At 30.0% G+C, this 18,609-nt stretch overlaps 2 protein-coding genes across 8 annotated transcripts; one reads left to right on the top strand and one right to left on the bottom strand.

Moving 5' to 3' along the window:
• Positions 1–734: 734 nt before the first annotated feature.
• On the top strand, positions 735–14,861 carry ogre (optic ganglion reduced). 2 transcript variants are annotated; one of them, XM_076621319.1, is made up of 4 exons: positions 735–1,040; positions 10,636–10,743; positions 12,043–12,198; positions 12,609–14,861. In XM_076621319.1, exons 1-4 carry the CDS (start codon positions 993–995, stop codon positions 13,179–13,181), a joined length of 885 nt encoding a protein of 294 aa, XP_076477434.1. In that variant the 5' UTR covers positions 735–992; the 3' UTR covers positions 13,182–14,861. The 2 variants fall into 2 exon arrangements, with proteins under 2 accessions (XP_076477434.1, XP_033201646.1); XM_033345755.2 differs by lacking the exon at positions 735–1,040 and adding an exon at positions 7,223–8,629.
• Positions 14,862–15,595: 734 nt separating this feature from the next.
• On the bottom strand, positions 15,596–18,010 carry LOC117163814 (Lipoyl(octanoyl) transferase 2). 6 transcript variants are annotated; one of them, XM_033346552.2, is made up of 6 exons: positions 17,862–18,010; positions 17,249–17,379; positions 16,942–17,163; positions 16,729–16,873; positions 16,544–16,645; positions 16,226–16,455 (listed from the first exon to the last, which is right to left on the bottom strand). In XM_033346552.2, exons 1-6 carry the CDS (start codon positions 17,892–17,894, stop codon positions 16,363–16,365), a joined length of 726 nt encoding a protein of 241 aa, XP_033202443.2. In that variant the 5' UTR covers positions 17,895–18,010; the 3' UTR covers positions 16,226–16,362. The 6 variants fall into 6 exon arrangements, with proteins under 6 accessions (XP_033202444.1, XP_033202443.2, XP_033202445.2 ...); XM_033346554.2 differs by lacking the exon at positions 17,862–18,010 and adding an exon at positions 17,638–17,744; XM_033346551.2 differs by lacking the exon at positions 17,862–18,010 and adding an exon at positions 17,553–17,710.
• Positions 18,011–18,609: the final 599 nt, after the last annotated feature.

Here is an 18,609-nt window from a genome sequence, read left to right as displayed (position 1 = left end):
CGGGAACACGAGCGTCTAAAAAAAAAAAACGACCACATCGAAATTATTTCTGATCTAATTTTCTTTGAAGTGTCGATTACCTTTACTGAAAGAAAGAAATATGTATATATATACATATAGCATAATATAATATATACATATAATTTTTATACAAACAAATACAACATTTTCTTTATAGAAGAGTAGTAAGTGAATGTGAAATAAAAGAGTTTCGTTTGAAGCTTAAAATTATAACTTTTAACAAGTTAGCCCTAACATATATAAATGACTAGAGATAGAAAACTGAGCAAGTGTTTATGTTAGAATATCGTTAGTGAATAACAATAAAGAACGAGTCGGAGAATGCGCGTGACGATTTGGCATGCATAGTATCATATTATGGTGATTTTGCTGCACGTGGCAAAAATGTGTATTATACATGCGAAGTCTTTGAAAGTGCAATGTAATTACAAATGTAAAACATGTAAAATTCAAACTCCAGTCATATTGATCGAGAATTATTTTAGAATTGAATTATTATTTAAAAAATTAAATTAAATTATTATTGTTTTTTATTTCTAAATTTTATTTTTAAATACAGTGTTATTATCTTATTTCTAAATTTTGTTTTTCAAATTTTTTTCATTTTTTTTAGCATTTATTAAACTTACAACTCAACATTTCTACAGTAGTTTTGTAGAGTGGTCATTTGTTACGTTGTTAGAAATCAAGCCAAGTATAGCCTGCGGATAATATTTCATATCTAATTGTCAATCTCTGTGCTATATCGTTTTCTAAACAATTTGAAGAAACAGAGTGTGGTACGTCCTGCGAATCGTTGAACGATTTTGACCTGGGTCTCATTAGAGACCTCCACCATTCCGGCTATGGGTACTCTGGCAACTGAAAAGTTAGCAATATGGTCGTGCAGGTCAACGGAGAGATAAAACCCAAAGGGAAACATCCTTGGAACACATAAACCGTTGGTGGGCCATTTTAAACATCAAACTTTCATGGCTATTGAGGATGCAGGCACCAGGTTTCAGCAGCTTCTGTGTTATGTGAGTGCATATTTTCTACATTCAATTACTGAAAATTCTCAATGCGAGAATTGATTGTAAATATTAACAAATAAAAAAAAAAAATATTTTCTACATCCAGAAGGACGTTTATGGGCTCTATATTTGGCTCTAAAGTAGAATTGGGCATTGGGCATTATTGAAGTTTTTTTTTTTTTATTTATTTATTTACATTTTACAATTTGTCCAGTAGGACATTTGGTAAAATATTATAGCTTAGTGATATAGTATTATAACATGTGGATGGCTACCCCCAGTGGGATACCATCTTCGAATTTGATTGATTTATTTCTTTAATCATCTCAGATAATACGTGTTTGTTAGGTTATGTCCTTTGTGGGGTCCTTGAAGTAGTCTTTTTTTCTTGTAGAATCATTAACGAAAACGAAAGTTTAAAGAATAACAAAACTTTAATTTTACTTCAATAAATTTTATTAAACTCTACCCTTACAAAACTACTCTAAAGATTCTCCCTTTATAGATTTTGTATAGAAGTAATAATTACACTTTTCCTAACAAATAGGTATATTAAGACAAGTAAATAAATAAATAAAGATAGATCAATTCTCTGTACATTTTTCTAATTTCTAGATGGTTTTCTTTTCATCCGTCTAATACTCTTTCAATATTTCGTTTAAGTAATTTTTTCATTTAATAGAATACTCGCATTAAAATAACCCTACTGCAATTTAATCATATAGAGAGAAACTAAACGAATCAAACAATGAGGTCGAATATGTGAAACAACGTAAACGTACGATAACTAAGGAAATTCTCATAGGTAAAGTATGTATTCGTTATCAGTTAGGAAAATTTTACGCCTATCTTTTGTTAAAAATAAACTCGTTTTGTAATTGTGAGAGCAAGCAACGTGTTTAATTTATATATATACTGTTGAATTACGTTTCTAATAATTCACAACTTGGTCCATCACGAGTTTGTGGTTAGTATTTGCGTTCGATGTGCAGAAAATAAACAAGTTAGAATCAAGAATGTAGCGAGAATAAAAAAGTTAAGGATATGAAGGAAAACCGTTCCCCAAGAGTAATCTGAGTCTTCAAATTTTTTATTGAATATATGCAGATTCACAGATCAGTGGCGTCAAAAAATATCGTTCTAATTATAAGTTCTTCAAACATTTTTAAATATTAAGTTTAAATATTAGACTTTTTTAAATTAAAAATAATATGTTTGGGATACTTGGAAATATTTCTGAGAATAAAACAACGCTTAAATCAGCTTCTCGTTTTAGATTTTAAATTTCCACAATAATTAAGATGACATATTTGTGACTCTTCGGATTTCATTTAGTATTTCACTAATAGGGATTCAACACAGGTAGTATTATTAGTACATTGTACTTTGTTCCGATATTTTATGAGCATTCTGAAACAAGTGGTGTTCAACCCACTCATTACAGAACAACTGGAATCCAGAGTCGTCACTAAACGTAATAAGATTGAAACTTAAAAAATCACAAATATGTCAACTTCCAATTTGTTATGGCTACGGATAAAATAAATGACTATTGTTTGTCGCAGAAGCAATGTTCTTGATCCAAAAAGTAACAGAATAAAACCTCTTCCTCAAAAGAAAAGGAAAAGGTGTATTATTTACGCTATAAATAATTTATATTAAAAACTAAAATAAAACCTCTGCCTCACCAAAGCAACCATACTGTTCTATCTCTAGTTTCGTAGATACACGATCAGGTTCACTCTAAGAATTATCGACTGTTATCTCTCTTCCGTTCTCTCGGTTTTTTCGAAACACACACATACATACCTGTGAATTCTTGTGTCTCATCGAGTGATGTTTTCAAACAAGTATGGTTCATCGAAGATTTTGCGCTGATAGTCCATCAATTTCGAATAAATAACCTTAACAAATAAGTAGTATAAATAATATGTATCCATGGGATATTCTATTTGAAGTGAACTACGCAATTATCTCCTAAACTATTTGTTATAGAAAAAAGTTTTAAGTAAAACTTACTTTGCTTCAAGAAGAACATCTTATGATAACTATCAGATTTGTCAAGGTGGAGACGTTTTCGAGATCTCAAGGTGACCTTTGCTTTTTTAAATGGAATTATATGTTTTCATTTAGTCAGTTTTGTAGTTCTGTCCGAAAGGAATTTATTGATCTAAATATGCTAGTGTTTCAAGGTCATTCAAGATCATATACTGTCGTTCAAAATTTACCTTTGTTGAACATCCACACATTGCTCTTCACAATATTTCGTTGATACGGTTGTAAACATGATTCGAAGTTACACTAACAATTTGGATTATAGATACTTTTGTTTACAAGTAGAAGTTTCACAAGTTAGAAAAATTTATCAAATGCTCTTTTCTGCAACAAATAGTTTAGGAGATAACTGCGTGGTTCGCTTCAAATGGCACACCCTCTTTCTCTTTTTTATAATTTTATTATAAATATTTTCTTTTTTGTACATTACATAAAAACACAGTAATAGCATACGTATACACCGTACAAAATGATACTTTCAGCCGATAGTGGATTATTTTTTATTTAAATTTTTGAGAAGTTAGAAATTACATGCAAATTTTCGATTACATGTAAGGTTAATCCCAAAGTAGAAATCTTAAATTCCCGCGTTGTTCTGAAGAATCTGTAGTATATCTTTAAAAAAAATTCCATTATCAACTCACTACAAGTCAAGTGATTTATCAAGATTTAATTAATAAACTTCACCGATAAATGACGGCGTATGTATGAAAATATTTACACAATATCTGATTACCATTTGCTACTGATACCTTTGTTTTTATGACATCGAATGGAACACCGTTGATACGTGCTTACAATCAGTGTTCGGTCTGCTCGTGCTGAATATCAGTATCTCATTTACGTTCGTTCTTTCTCCTTTTCTCATTTGAATTTGAATTCTTTTCTTATTCGAACATCTTGATAAGCATTCAGATAATGCCGAATTGCAAAATGTTTTGTGAGCAGCATTTTTCCGTAAGTAAAACTTTCGTCGAACAGTTTCAAGCTCTAAGTTTATTTTTTCTCTTGGAGTTACAAAAACTTTGTAGTCGTTTTTCAGAGTTACCTACTCTTACTTTGCCCAACGTAAAATATTCCTTACCATGGAACAGTTTTAGTCTAAGGTTTGAGATGCAGCGGTAGGTTTATGGTAACCGGAACTCCTGTAGTTCGTCTCAGGGAGACTTTCAAAATTCCATGAACATATGTGTAACATGTGTCACCGTTTTTTTTTTATATAAGTGAATGTGTGTACCAGTTCAATGCAACACACATCAAATAGAAAGTCACAAAAGTGTACTTACAATACATCAGTTATATTTCAAATATTTTATCAGGATATACTTCAGCAAAATTTTAATTTAAAACAATTTTAATTCTATGGAAATAAAATAAAGATTCATTGATTTTTTGTATTAGATAATCAATATTTGATAGCTGTTTAATTTTTATCAAATGGTAATGGGTTTTTACTTCTTACTAATACAAAAATAGAATGTAGGTTTAGCATGAATTAAAGGAGGAAATTATTTTTAGTAATCGTTCAAGTTCATGATCAGTGTTTACTCATAGAGTTATACATTACATTATACGTATATATTACACGTATAAAAATATGTTGTATTCTGTTTAATAAGATAAATAGAATAAAATGAAATAAATTTATTTGTCCTCAATTTTTTTCAGATTTAAATTATAAAAAAACATAAACAATTATATATTTATTTTCAAATTAATAGTCTTGTAATATAAAATATCAAGTACAAATATATATAAATAGTATAAAAATCCATATTATCAGAAGAAAAATAAAATATAAAATTAGAATGATGGAAGAAATTTTTACGCTTACGCGTTCGTAAAACCGGTCGTCCTTTTTACGGCTAATATTTCAGCGTTCAGCATCCTAAATAAATGACAACGCAGCATACAGGAGGCATGCTGGTATGTACATATTTCCGTTTCTTAGGGTAAAATGCAGTCTTTTCAGCGACCGTGCATCTGGTCACGTACACATTTGCAGCGAACACCCTTCGCAAAACGACAGAATAAAAGAGTGAAACAAGGAAAAGAAAAGAACCTAGCGAACAGCACAAAATTGCTGATATTGATTGCATTATTTGTACAGCGTTGTTCGCGTCCTGTGGAGTTTTACACGCGAATTTATCCTTATAATTGAGTCTGAACAAACGTGAAACATACGAAACGTACAGTGTAATTTATAAAGCATGTTGAGAAAGGAATTAAATTATTATTACTTATCACTGCATTATATTATTAACATCTCATAACATGATGTGTTGAATTATAATATTTTTCTCTTATAAGTAAATAGAATTTAGATTATAAAGTTAAATAATGTATCTTTTTCTAATTTGTAGCTTTTAGATTATTATTTCTATATTTTGAACTTTTTCAATTAATATTTATACTAATTGATTTTTATGCAATAGTTATTAATGTAAATATTATTAACATAATAAAGAAATCAATCTTTACTCTATTAAATGTAACAATCAAATCTCATTCATCTTTTCTTATTTATTTTAATGTTATAATGTTTATATAGATTTTGCTGTTTTACTTTTAATTTAGAAAGCGACAGAATCTATCATCAGTTATAATTTGTAAATATTTTCTAATGCCACTAATAATAGTAACATAAAAATTACATAATTAGTATTACTTTCGAATATTTTACTATCAAATAAATATTACTTTGAAGTGCTGAACGAGTATATTTATTTATTTGATAAACTTTATTACTTTAAAGTATTGAACGAGTATATTTAAAGTTTTCTTTTTTGCTATGTTTACAAATATTATACGTATCATACAATAAATGTGGTTCACCTTGGCCCACTTATACCTTAAAGCAAGGATGCATATATGTAACGAAAAGGATACAAAAAGAGAATATCTACGGACGTAAAATTCTCTTCGACTTTCTCCTCCCAAGTATTCATTAATTTTTCATATATCATAGTCTTAAGAACGACGTTATTGCCATTCAGAGCGCAAACACCGCTTATGCAAATCCTACGTACGATTCTCTTGTCAACCTCAGTGTTCAATTGAATTTAACGATCGAGTTAAACCGATTTACTTTCATTATGATATTCGAAGCGAACGAAAGACTGACCAGAAGAGAAAAGAAGGAGAACCGAGCAAGCGAATAACGGTATGTAGTGGGTAATGGTAGCCCCAAGAAACTTTAAATTATCGCAATTCAACTTCTTAGTTTGAATACTGAGAGGAAGAAACTGGAAATTTGTCTGACTTTGAATGGAATATAAAAACTTGTATTTATTTTTTCTTATTTTCGAAAACTAGAGATACAAAAATTTGTGAAACAATTTTTACTGTTGAGATATTTAAATTTGTTTTTCTTATTTTAAATTTTTTGGAAAGTATACTTTCTTGTGTAAGTATTATACAGAATTGACTTGTTAAAAATTGCAGGTTATTATTTCGTCTGAAGGTCAAAATAAAAGTATTTCTAACTATAAATTTCAATCACTTTCCTTTAGATTATATGTTTAACTTTTGGTACAAATATCTCATAAATATAAATATAAAACACATATATAAAAATTAAAAACACTACTACATCTCCAATTCTTAATCTGAAAATTTCGTAAAAGTTTACTAAAGTTACTTTAGAAAGTGATAAATTTAATCAAATCTAATCGTATTAAATATATTCATTTTATCTAGCTAATTCTATAAAGATTAAAATAATACCCCTTATTATAAAATAATAAGTGCGCTTTTCCGTATATTCAAAATTTTGCCCCCTCGCGCGCTTGTAAACAATCGAATCAATAAAGAAAAAACAAAATGAAATCAACGTAACAATCGTTGTACTGAAACCATTCTACAACTCACATTTCTCGATTGAAGTATACATTCAAGGTAGAGTTTTTCATAGAAAAAAAGTTGTTTAAAAAACAGTGCAAAGAATCGACTGTACAACGGTAGCAGCCATGAACGCAGGAGCATGCACTATGGAATCAGGGTATATAGTGTATCATGGTATAAAGGGGGGAGTTTGAAGCAGCCGTCGGTCCCCCACCGTTTCGATCCCCACCTCCTGGGCCCTCTCCTACTCGTTTCTACTCCGGCAGTCCCCCTAGCAGATCGAAAGAGTTTCCCTCTCGCCCCTCGGCCGAACAACAAGCCACTGACTTCTCGTCAGTCGACGTTGAAGACTGCTACGTACATACGTGTATATGCCGACACAATTCGGTGTTGGCTGCTGCTCGCAACAACCCGTTCATCGTACGATCTATCTGCACGATATATCAAGGGAAAAAAGTGCCGTGCGGACAGAGGAGAGAAAGAAAGAGAGAAGGAGAAAGAGGGGGCTCGTGGCACGTCGGGGAGAGTTCAAGGTGTTGTACAATTTTGCGCTAGGCTGTGTTTCTCCACGAGAAATCTTCAGCCGACGCGACCGAAAGGAATAAGCAGGATTGACAGTGAGTGTCGTAGCTTTGACACGAAGCGAAGAATTACTTAGATCCGCGATGTCGCGCGATTTTGTGTAGATTCAAGAAACCGGACAATTATACAAAATTGTACGTAATTCAACGTATCACCAGACACTTCATCTACAATCGATTAACAAGAAATCACGTGGAGAAAACGATACATCACCGATCGGAAAGCGAAGAATTCTCACACACGTGCAGTTGTTTATTTACGACACTTACCTAAACTGGCCGAAACGTGTTGCGCATTCAGATCGATCGATCGGTAACGAAAGATGCCAATAGGATATGCCTGTTTCTTGAACGCGTCTCAGAACTAAATTTCTGCCAGAAAGGAGCAGTACCTGTATAAGTCCTAGATCGCGGACGTTCGCGATCTCGTTCAACGTGGTTCGGTGACCGATCGCGCGCGCGCGAGCGTGTTCTCTTCGCCTCGAAGAAGAACAAGAAGCGGTGACGGATAGAGTAGGGCAGAAGGAAAAGAAGAAGGACGTTGAAGGAGAAGGAGAATTGAAAGAAAACGAAAAGAGGGAGGCACGCCGCATGGACACAGCCGTACGACGATCGTGTGTCTGTTTCGTTTAGTTTCATTTCGTTTTACCGTTTTTCGAGCCTGAACGTGGTAGATGAGGATTCGCAGAAGTTTCAGTTGATACAATTTTTTCTCCGTGTTTCTTTCTTGTATTCTATTTTTTTTTTTGTTTTCGTTCGTGAACGATTCTACCACGTGGGATTAGTTGTGCGAAGGAGGACGCGCGAGACTTACGAGGATTTTATAAACAACTGGAGGATTTATAAGTTTAATAGAACGAAAGAATCATGTATAAGTTACTTGGAGGTCTTGGGCAGTATTTAAAATGGCAAGATATAACGACGGATTCGATGGTGTTTCGGTTACACAACCGCTTCACAACAGTGTTGCTTTTCACGTGTTCAATGGTGATTACGGCTACCCAATACGTTGGCAATCCTATTTCGTGTATCGTTCAGGGTTTACCCACGCACCCTATCAATACTTATTGCTGGATAACTTCTACGTTTACTATGCCGGACGCGTTTAATCGGCAGGTGGGTAATCTAGTTAATGACTGCGTCCCTAATTTTCCAACTTGAACTCACGTTTTAATCATGGATATGGTCGTTTGGATGATTTGCTTCAACCTTGAGATTTTTTACGAATATCCGCACGAAGTTGGTTTGTTGATAACAATAGAAGAATGTTGTACTGACTAACTTTTACTATGGAGACAGTTTTAGGGTTTAATTTTATGTATCAATAATAGAACATACATACTATGAGAAAGCTCTGAAATTATCAGATTAATAGTAGAAAATGTTTTATTAATTATTAGAAATTGTTTTTATCGCGGCATGTTCAATTGCATAACATAGATAGATAAAAATGGGAATTTATTGTTTTGCAATCATAGCAGCAGTTATTCCTTCCTTGTATAATAGATGTATATTATTTATGATATCTTTTGATTCTTTAATTAAATAAAGTATTAGTATAAAGTATTAATTATTGTTATAAGTATTTAGATAAGAATCCTTGATAAGTATTTAAATTTTATGTTGTAACTAGAAATAGATGCACCTCATAATTATCGGAGACGTAAACGTAATTAGAATTAGAGATCGAATCTTTTTTTTTTTTAATTTTTTTTTAAACAAAATTTTTGCTTATTAAAGGCTGTATTGTTATCTAATTAGTTTGAAAGCTACTCGATATTTCTAATCAAAATCGCTGTTAATAATACAGAAAATATAGAATGACGAAATCATTTCGGGTTATAAATGTTATCTCATGTATAATTTTTTTAAATCTGTATAATTTCATGATTGTTACATTTGTTTGAATTTTACAGTTTCAATTCAATTTTGTATCTTCCATATTTATAATCTTATTATGTAAACAAATCTTCCTCCTTCAGTAAATACATATTGTAGTTCTATAATATTTTTTTGAAATAAATACTTAGATTTGTACTTGTGTTGTACTTGTATTAAATACTATCTACGTTAAGGAATTATACATCCTATTTAACATTAAAAAATCAAATAATTTAGACTTTAACGAGTTTATTTAATTGTACAGAAATTAAGTGTTATGAATATTTTTCGAATTATGATTTTAAATATTTTTAAGTTCACCCCCCACCTCTCACATCACATAAAATATATGTATATATTGTGTTTATATTTTTGAATAGCAAATTCACGCGAGTTGAATGAACAAGATCATTCTTGGAAATGACATACTATATATAAACAATTCTAGATACATGTATAATGTATAACAAAATACTATATACTATGTATAATGGTATATAGACTTGTAACAAAAACTTGTTTGAGATATGATATGTGATAATCTATGATAATGTTTATGTCAATCCCAAATTTTTAAGCAAATTTAGTAATCAGTCATAAACATAATACGAATTTATTCAAACTTTAAATATTATGATGGACATTTTATGTTTTTATAAGTTAATTTTTTAATGATGATTTAAAAGAATAAACATTTTCGAACATATATTTTAACATATTTTCAACATAATCCATGTTTTATTTAAAATTTAAATAAATATTATGAGTATTGATGATCATGATGAATATTTTTAGGATTTTATAAGAAATTTTGTTTTCTTCCACTAATCTCTTCTCTCTGTTCCTTCATATTATTTAATAAATATGATTTCCATACTATTCATATCATATCATATCATGATCTACATATAGAAATATTTTTCTAAAAATTTTATTATAATACCTAATCGATAATAACTATTATTTAAGTAATTTTTCAGAAACTTTGTTATGATACTTAATTAAGAATAATTCATATAGTTGATATATAATTTCTTAATAATTATTAATTTTTCCATTTTTTGTCATATATTTGTAACGCTAATTACCCTTTTGACCAATATTTCTGATACGTCCTGTAAAAAGAATGAAACTAAATATATGGCACAGACTACAGACGATGTAGATATAAATTTAATCAACTACACCTGCAGTCTTTCGTCATTACCTATTGTTGACAGAACATTTGTTCCTTTTATCAGGTCGGTGTAGAGGTGGCGCATCCAGGAGTGGCGAACGACTTCGGCGATGTGGATGCAAGGAAATATTACACTTACTACCAATGGGTGTGCTTCATGTTGTTCTTCCAGGTAAAGACTCGTTTATCAGTAATCTTGCACACGCGACAGATAAAGCTTGGCCGCGACAGCTGCGCGCGACTTCTCAGTTTAAGTTTCCCTTTACTGTCGTCGCTGTTCTCTTCTTTCCGTATAGGATATCTGAAACTGGTTCGCGAGCACGAATGCACCACTGCAAAAGATCGATCGGTTAAAACTTTATCACGACTCCTCTACTGATAATTCTGATGTATTTCTTCTCGCAATGTTATCACTTTTTCTCGTTACTTTTCGCGAGAACTGTTTTAATAAATAATCTTTATGCATTTAATTCTTAATTTCATACGTCCGTATTTTTATTACTAACACAGATATGTTATTAAATTAGATTACTTAATAATTGTATTTATTCAATCACTATGTTGTAAATATTAATCTAATATAACTATTTTTTGATTAATATAGATTTTTTCCATCAAAGACGCTTAAAATTTTCCATTAAATTACGCTAATGAATAAAGATTCAAATTTTGAAAAACGAGTGATCTATAGTTACGGATTAATGGTAGATAAACACTTTACTTGAATTAATAAGTAGAAAGAAACTGACAAAACTGTTTTATTTAAAGATGTGTACACGCAATAAAGCTCCATTTTTTATAATGGAATTTTATTCAGCGTCCGGTTAATTGTCAAATCAATTTGTTTATCTAATTTTGAACTCTTCATTCAACAAATAGTAATTGCAACCTGTTGCATAGGAAGATACATATTTGAACTGTCTTCTGAAAAATTCAGATAAATAGTTTTACTGTATATATAAGTATTTTTCATAACACCATTATAATTTCTCTCACAGATAAATCTAATATTAAATCTTCACGTATTGCTAGAGACAGATTACATCAGCGCGGATGTAAATTCCATAGGTCGTATAGGATTACAGTACAAGAGTATTTTCATTCATTTAAATATTACACAAGGATTGATATGGAGATTTTAGAAACTCTCGTTTATAAAGAGAAATTTGTTAAATTTTTTTTAAATATATCCAGTGCCATAGGATTGATTTCAATCGTTGCTTTAACGAAAAAACTAAAACTGTGATGTTTCTGCTACTGAGAATATTTATCATTGGTAATAAATATTAAACGTATTAATCGATTACGATTCCTTGTAAAATATTAAATCTATTAATCGATTACGATTCCTTGTAAAATTTCGTTTTTTTTATTGTTTATGGAGATTATTATGGATATAGTATATTGTAATAACGTGAATATAATTTTAAGATGATCTATTAGCCAACCAAATATTCATAATTTTTCACAGGCAGTATTATGCTACGTTCCACAATGGTTGTGGAACATGTGCGAAGGCGGTTTGATCAACGCGTTGGTTATGGGTATGAATCACAGTCTCGATTGCGAGGAGAACATTCAAAAGAAAAAGTCAATGCTAATGGTTTACCTGATGCAGTATAGAAAGGTAATACGACTATTTATTAAACATTTCGTTATTTTTAATAATTTGAGTTTCTGAGATAAGCCGTAGAACCTAAATCCAAATATAAAACTAGTAAAACATTAGATACTAATAATGTTAGAATATGAAATATAAACAGTGATACTATATAAAATACAATACTTAATTAACAATAAACGGTAACATTTAATTTTGCATACCGCCTTGTATTTCTAAATGACTAGTAGCTTTTCTGTCATTTTGATCAAACTTATTTGGCCAATTTAATTCTTGAATCCTTCGAAAGAATTTTTCGACAGTGACACAAAAGCGTAAGAGCAAAGGCGAGAGGAAGGCTGAGACGATTTGGTTAGATCCAATTTGCCTTCATTGAGTCCAATTTATGCCAATTCGCCGATTGCTTCTTCTTTCAGACACACAACACGTATGTGTATCGGTATTTCGGCTGCGAGGTTCTCTGTCTCATCAACATCTTCCTTCAACTGTGGCTAATGAATCAGTTCTTTGACGGCGAGTTCCTCAGTTATGGTCTGCGAGTACTCTCACTACCTGACGTTCCCCAGGAGGAACGTGTTGATCCTATGGTCTACATTTTTCCACGCGTCACTAAATGCATATTCCACAAGTATGGCGCGTCAGGAACAATACAGAAGCACGACTCGCTATGTATTCTTCCGTTGAACATCGTGAATGAAAAGACATATATTTTTATCTGGTTCTGGTTTACAATCCTGTTGATTTTACTCTTGGGCCTAATAGTCTACAGAGCTGCCATAATCTTTGCCCCAGCAATCAGGCCAAGATTGCTTCAACTATCCTCAAGACTTCCCTCTATCGAAACGTGCTCTAGCATCAGCAAGAAGATTGATCTGGGCGACTGGTGGCTTCTCTACATCCTCTCTTCTAACATGGACTCATTAATATACAGGGACTTCCTCCAGGAGCTCACAAAAAAAATGAGCGACACACATTCAGTCGCTGCTTAGACTCAGATTTTCATATTTTATAATTAAAATTGAAAAACACTGATTAAAAGATAACAGTTATGGACTGATTTATTGATTGGTCATTAGAACATAGGCAAATAATATACTGACCTATGTCTCCATCTGGAAATGATGAAGCGTTAAGAGAATTTATAGAGATATTTTCCTAACCAGCGCCTAGAAAAACAATTACTATGTACGACTGACGTAATAAATACGGTGAAGACACTCTTGATGCCGCGTTAAAGTGACCACTTTAGGATCTCCGTGTGTGTGCGTGTGTGTCTGTGTGTGCTATTGCGCGTGTATGTAGATGTGGATGATGTGTTTCGTGCACACGCACGCGAATCATTATTTTTTAACGATTAGATCCTGAGAGAGAATTGTTCTACATCTCTATATTTAGTGTTCGTTCTCCAAAGCAAACAAAGCTATTTTATTTGTTCGAGAAGTATTGCTCAAAACAAATTGTTTCTACATAGGATATCGTGAGGACTTACTGTATGAGGATATGTTTTACTATACAACATTTTTTTGTCATGAGATCATTCTGATATTTTTCTAATGTATCGATCTTATGATTATAACGACATATGTTACTGCATGTTGTAAAAGACGCTATTATAATACATTCCCATATAATGTATTCAAATCCATTCCTTTAGTTCTTTATTTTCTTTCAACAAAGGTTTTTTTTTTAATATGAGTATATTGAATTTTTAAACGTACATTTTACGTTAAAATACAAATGGGGATAAGTTTTCAATGTGATCAAGTAATTACAATACTAGATAATAATTTTTGTATGGTTAATGCAAGTACATAACATATTTCTAGGATTGGGTCATATTTTAGTAGCGTTTCAGAAAAATGCAATATTTTTTAACTACAAAAGAGTACTAAGGAGATGGATCTTCAAATATTATTATAAATTTATAATTTTGTCCATTTCTGTGAATGTAAAAGGCGCTTGTTGTCTATGCATTCTGTATATCGAACGACTATCTACTCATTTGTATTCCATCGACAGGAATACATTGTCGAAGAAGATTTTTATTAAATGTTATAAATTTCAAGCAGATTATACCTTCCATTATGCTTTAACCAATTTCTATGTCCTAGTATATTAATGTATAAGCGTTAAGCAAATTGTACCATATATATTACATGTATTTCCTATTGGAAAATCAGAAACGATAAACAAAAAGACGAGCCGAATTTTTACGGTACTACTTTAGACGATTAATAGGTGATTAATGAGAGAAGTAAAGATTGATACAGATGGATAATGTTTTATACAATTTTACGATTTATATTTAACTGCTGCAGCGATATTGTATCAAATGAAAATATTCATATAGTAAATACACCTATTGTTGTTCATTCCATTCATTGATATTTAATTGTAGTAAAAGATTTTTCGTTTAGTTTACTATTTTGTTCAAACATATGAAATACTTAGTTATTTCTGTCTCGATTTTACCTTTGTATTTAGTGTTTATTTTGTTAATTTAGTAAGAAAGCTAAAATGTAAGGCTATAACATGCAATACAATGTTTTCCTTTCTTTTTCCTACAAGTTCTTTTGAGAATTTACCTAATGCTAGAGAATGTTGTATACAGATAAATGATAATGTAAAACATGTTGATAGAGATATCAAGAATATATACTTTAATTCGACCATGTTATGCTTTTTCTTTAGTATTATTATTATAGTATTTACAAAAAATAAAAGTTTCCTATTTAAAAATACACGAATTTTTTATTTAAATCTTATACTATTAAAACGAAGTTTTTGAAATTGTTCCTTTTTAAATCATTAAAAACATAAAAAAACATTTTTCTTTAAATTAGCTTTTATTTATTTATTAAAATTTTTTTTTTTTGTAAATACAGTGCAGTGAAAGGTCATTTCTTATTGGACTTTCGTTTCATTCCATCCTTAAGGGTCAGTAAGGGTGGAAGGAATTGTACCTGAAAACAAGATGGACAAATGTAAGGTAAAAGTAAACTCAGAATTTTCCATTAGAGTATGTTCTGTCCTTTATATTTTGATTTTTTTCTTGCTAGGCCATCGACATTGAGTCTCTAAACAATGACTCTGACTGGGTGTTTGAGCAGTGAAACGATATATGATAATTTCGAATTTTGTTTTTAGTTTACATATCGATATCAATGATATAAAGCCAAGTTCCCGCGATAAAGTATTTATCAAGATCATAGAGAAATAACTTCAAACACAAATAACCAGGATAACTGGAATTAGTAATACCGCATGAGATACAAAAATGACAAGAAAATCAGGTGATCCCCTAAATTATAAGACAAAAATTGCTATTTACCTTTTATCTCGCGAAAAAAGGTAATAATCTATAATAATAAAAGTAAAATGAAAAAGAACATTTAATCTCATGTATTATACAAAATTATTTAAATTTATTAAAATTATTACATTCAACTTTTTAAGTCTTTTGTGCACACAGATTATTGTTAACAAGCTTAAACAATTGATAAGATTCTTCTATTGGATATTCAATTAATGTACATTGAAATTGATCTTGAAAAGCATTTTGAAACAGTGGTAGCACATCTTGAATAGTAACATTTATATTAAGTTCCTGACTAATGCTTGTTACACCCTTTCCTTTGATACCACAAGGTATAATATGATTAAACCAACTTAAGTCTGTATTACAATTTAAAGCTAAACCATGTGTTGTTATGTAACGACTTCCATGAATACCAATGGCACAAATCTTTTTGTCATTCACCCATACACCAGTGTTTGGGGATGTTTCACCTTTAATGCCAAATTCGGCGCATAAACGAATAATCATTTTCTCTATTTGGCACACATACCATTTAATGCTAGCTTTAAATTCTTTTAAATTTAATATAGGATATGCTACTAATTGTCCAGGTCCATGAAAAGTTATAAGGCCACCTCGATTTGTTCTAAAAAACTCAGCACCTAAACTTTTTAACTTCTTTTGATCTTTTAGTGTATAATCTTTATCTCTAATTCCAACTGTATATACTGGATCATGCTCAAGCAATATTAATGTATTGCAACTACTGTTTTCTACCCTTTGGTGATGCTGATCAGATAATATTTTTTGTAGCTTAAGCCCGGATCTATAACTTAATCTACCAGCCCATAAAACTTTAACTATTTTTGTAGTCATATTGAGACATTAATATTCTGTGTCTCTTTTAATTCATTATCCTTTAAATTTGCTCGTTCTTGTATAGTTACATGCAAAAGCCAAGAAACCTATAAAAATAATAAATGATTTTAATATTAAAATTAAAAATATAATTGAAGTCGTAATAGTAATATAATGTTTTTATAGTTAACATACATAAGCATCTGTCGCTGCATAAAGTTTCTGTTCATCATTTAATGGATGCATATGCCATTTACTTTTTCTAACTTTTGGGTCCTTACTAATCTTTTTCTTTAACTAACCAAGAAAAATCACATAATGAATAATATTAATTTCCATTTATCATTTGAAATTTGTTTTATTGTAATCAAAGTACTAACCAAATATTCTGTTAACTTCTCTAAACTCCACCGACAAGACCTATTTAATACTGTATTTGCAAATTTACCACAATCAATACAATTGTTTTCTACAACTTTACAAGCTGGAAATTCCTTAAAATCTCTACCTAGTTTCCAGATATCACTGTAATATAAATAAATTATGAAAAATACATGAATTTTATTATAATAAAGCATTATCAATTAACTCACTTCTTTATGTTAACTCCAACTAATCTCACTTTTGGATGACTTAAAAGGACCACAAATGCAGCTGGTAATTTTTTTAATGAATATATATGTAACAGATAACAAATATTTTCACTGAAACAAATTTGTGCCAAGGCTGTTTTACCAGATCCAGTTTGAAAACTAAAAGGCCACTCCAAATCAAATCCTATTGGTACTATTTTATCATATTTTTCTATTTCTGTTCTAAAAAAAATTACAATGAAATGTTCAGTATAAATTAATATTTGAGAATCATCTTTCTTTTCTAAGTCAATTGTGTAAGTCTTACATAATATTATCACAAATCATAGCACATTCGTTAAAATCATTGACATAATTAATGTAGCCTGAAAATATAATTGATGGGAGTTCAGATACAGTTGATTCTTCCTTTGGAGGAATCTTCTGGTCTAATGTTGCCTATTAGAACATTTACGTTAATAGTAAAATATAAAATATATATAAATTTTAATAAAATGTTTAGAATAGTTATAGTTGGTTAATATGTGTAGTATAATATATCAATAAATTTTATCTGATTTTAAGAAAACACAATAAATAGGGAAAATGTACAAAGTGTTCCAATTATTAACCTCAAAAGTAATGCTACAGATCACATTACGATAATAATATTGATACATTTAAGTTGGTCATCAAAGGCTGATATCGTATTCTTACTTAATTTAATGAAGATATAAATGACAACAACAATCGAGTTGAGGTTAAGAGAATTAGGTATTATCAACGTTGAAAATACTATTAAATTTTCAAATAATAAAAATTCCTAGATAATTGTTATAATATAGATTCTTTAATTTTTATCGTATGCTAAACATTATATACAATCATATAGCATTAATACAATCAATATAATAATAAATAATATCGTTATTAATTAATACCTTTAATATAGAGCTAGAGCTACGTGTAATCATTATTACAACAAAAAGAAATAACTAGCACAATTGAAAATTCAAACAAAAAACAGTGAAATAAAAACAAAATTATAAATTATTTTAAGTTTCTAAAACAAACTTTCTTATTTGTTCAAAAATGTTAGGCATTTCACTGTTACCAACCAAAAATTAGTAATTTTTTTTATAAAACATGTTTTGTTTTACAAGAGAGGAAATTTCCTCTCTGGTTTAACTACTAATGTCTGAAATTGTCTCTTCAAATATTTATTATGTTTGAAAAATATTATGTTTTTTATCAGTTTCAAAAAATTGATAATTTTGTATTGACATAAATGATTAAACCGTACTATTTGATATGTTATTCGCCAGTAATACCACAATAAAATAAGAAATAGTAAAAAATGGCGGGAATATTTTTTCGACTCATTTACTCCCGTTTCATTCTTCAATTGGGGATCTTTAAATATTCAGACTTCAAATATTTGCAAATGAATCATTTAACATATACCATTACAATATTCTTCGCAGAAAATTAAATAAGTTTTTCCAATAAACTTTTTATAATACAAAAAATAACGAAAATATAAAAATGGCTCAAACAAAATATATTGTTTCTTGAGCTTAAATTTCCCTCCAAATTAAGATTTACATGTAATTAGTTAATCTTTGTCTAAGAAATAATAATAGGAAAATTCAATAACACATACTTACATATGTATATATACATATTCTA

This window comes from Bombus vancouverensis, chromosome 9, assembly GCF_051014615.1.
Source record: "Bombus vancouverensis nearcticus chromosome 9, iyBomVanc1_principal, whole genome shotgun sequence".
In the NCBI taxonomy this organism is placed as follows: domain Eukaryota; kingdom Metazoa; phylum Arthropoda; class Insecta; order Hymenoptera; family Apidae; genus Bombus; species Bombus vancouverensis.
Note: the sequence above shows the minus strand (reverse complement) of the source record. Positions and strands in the feature narration are given on the sequence as shown.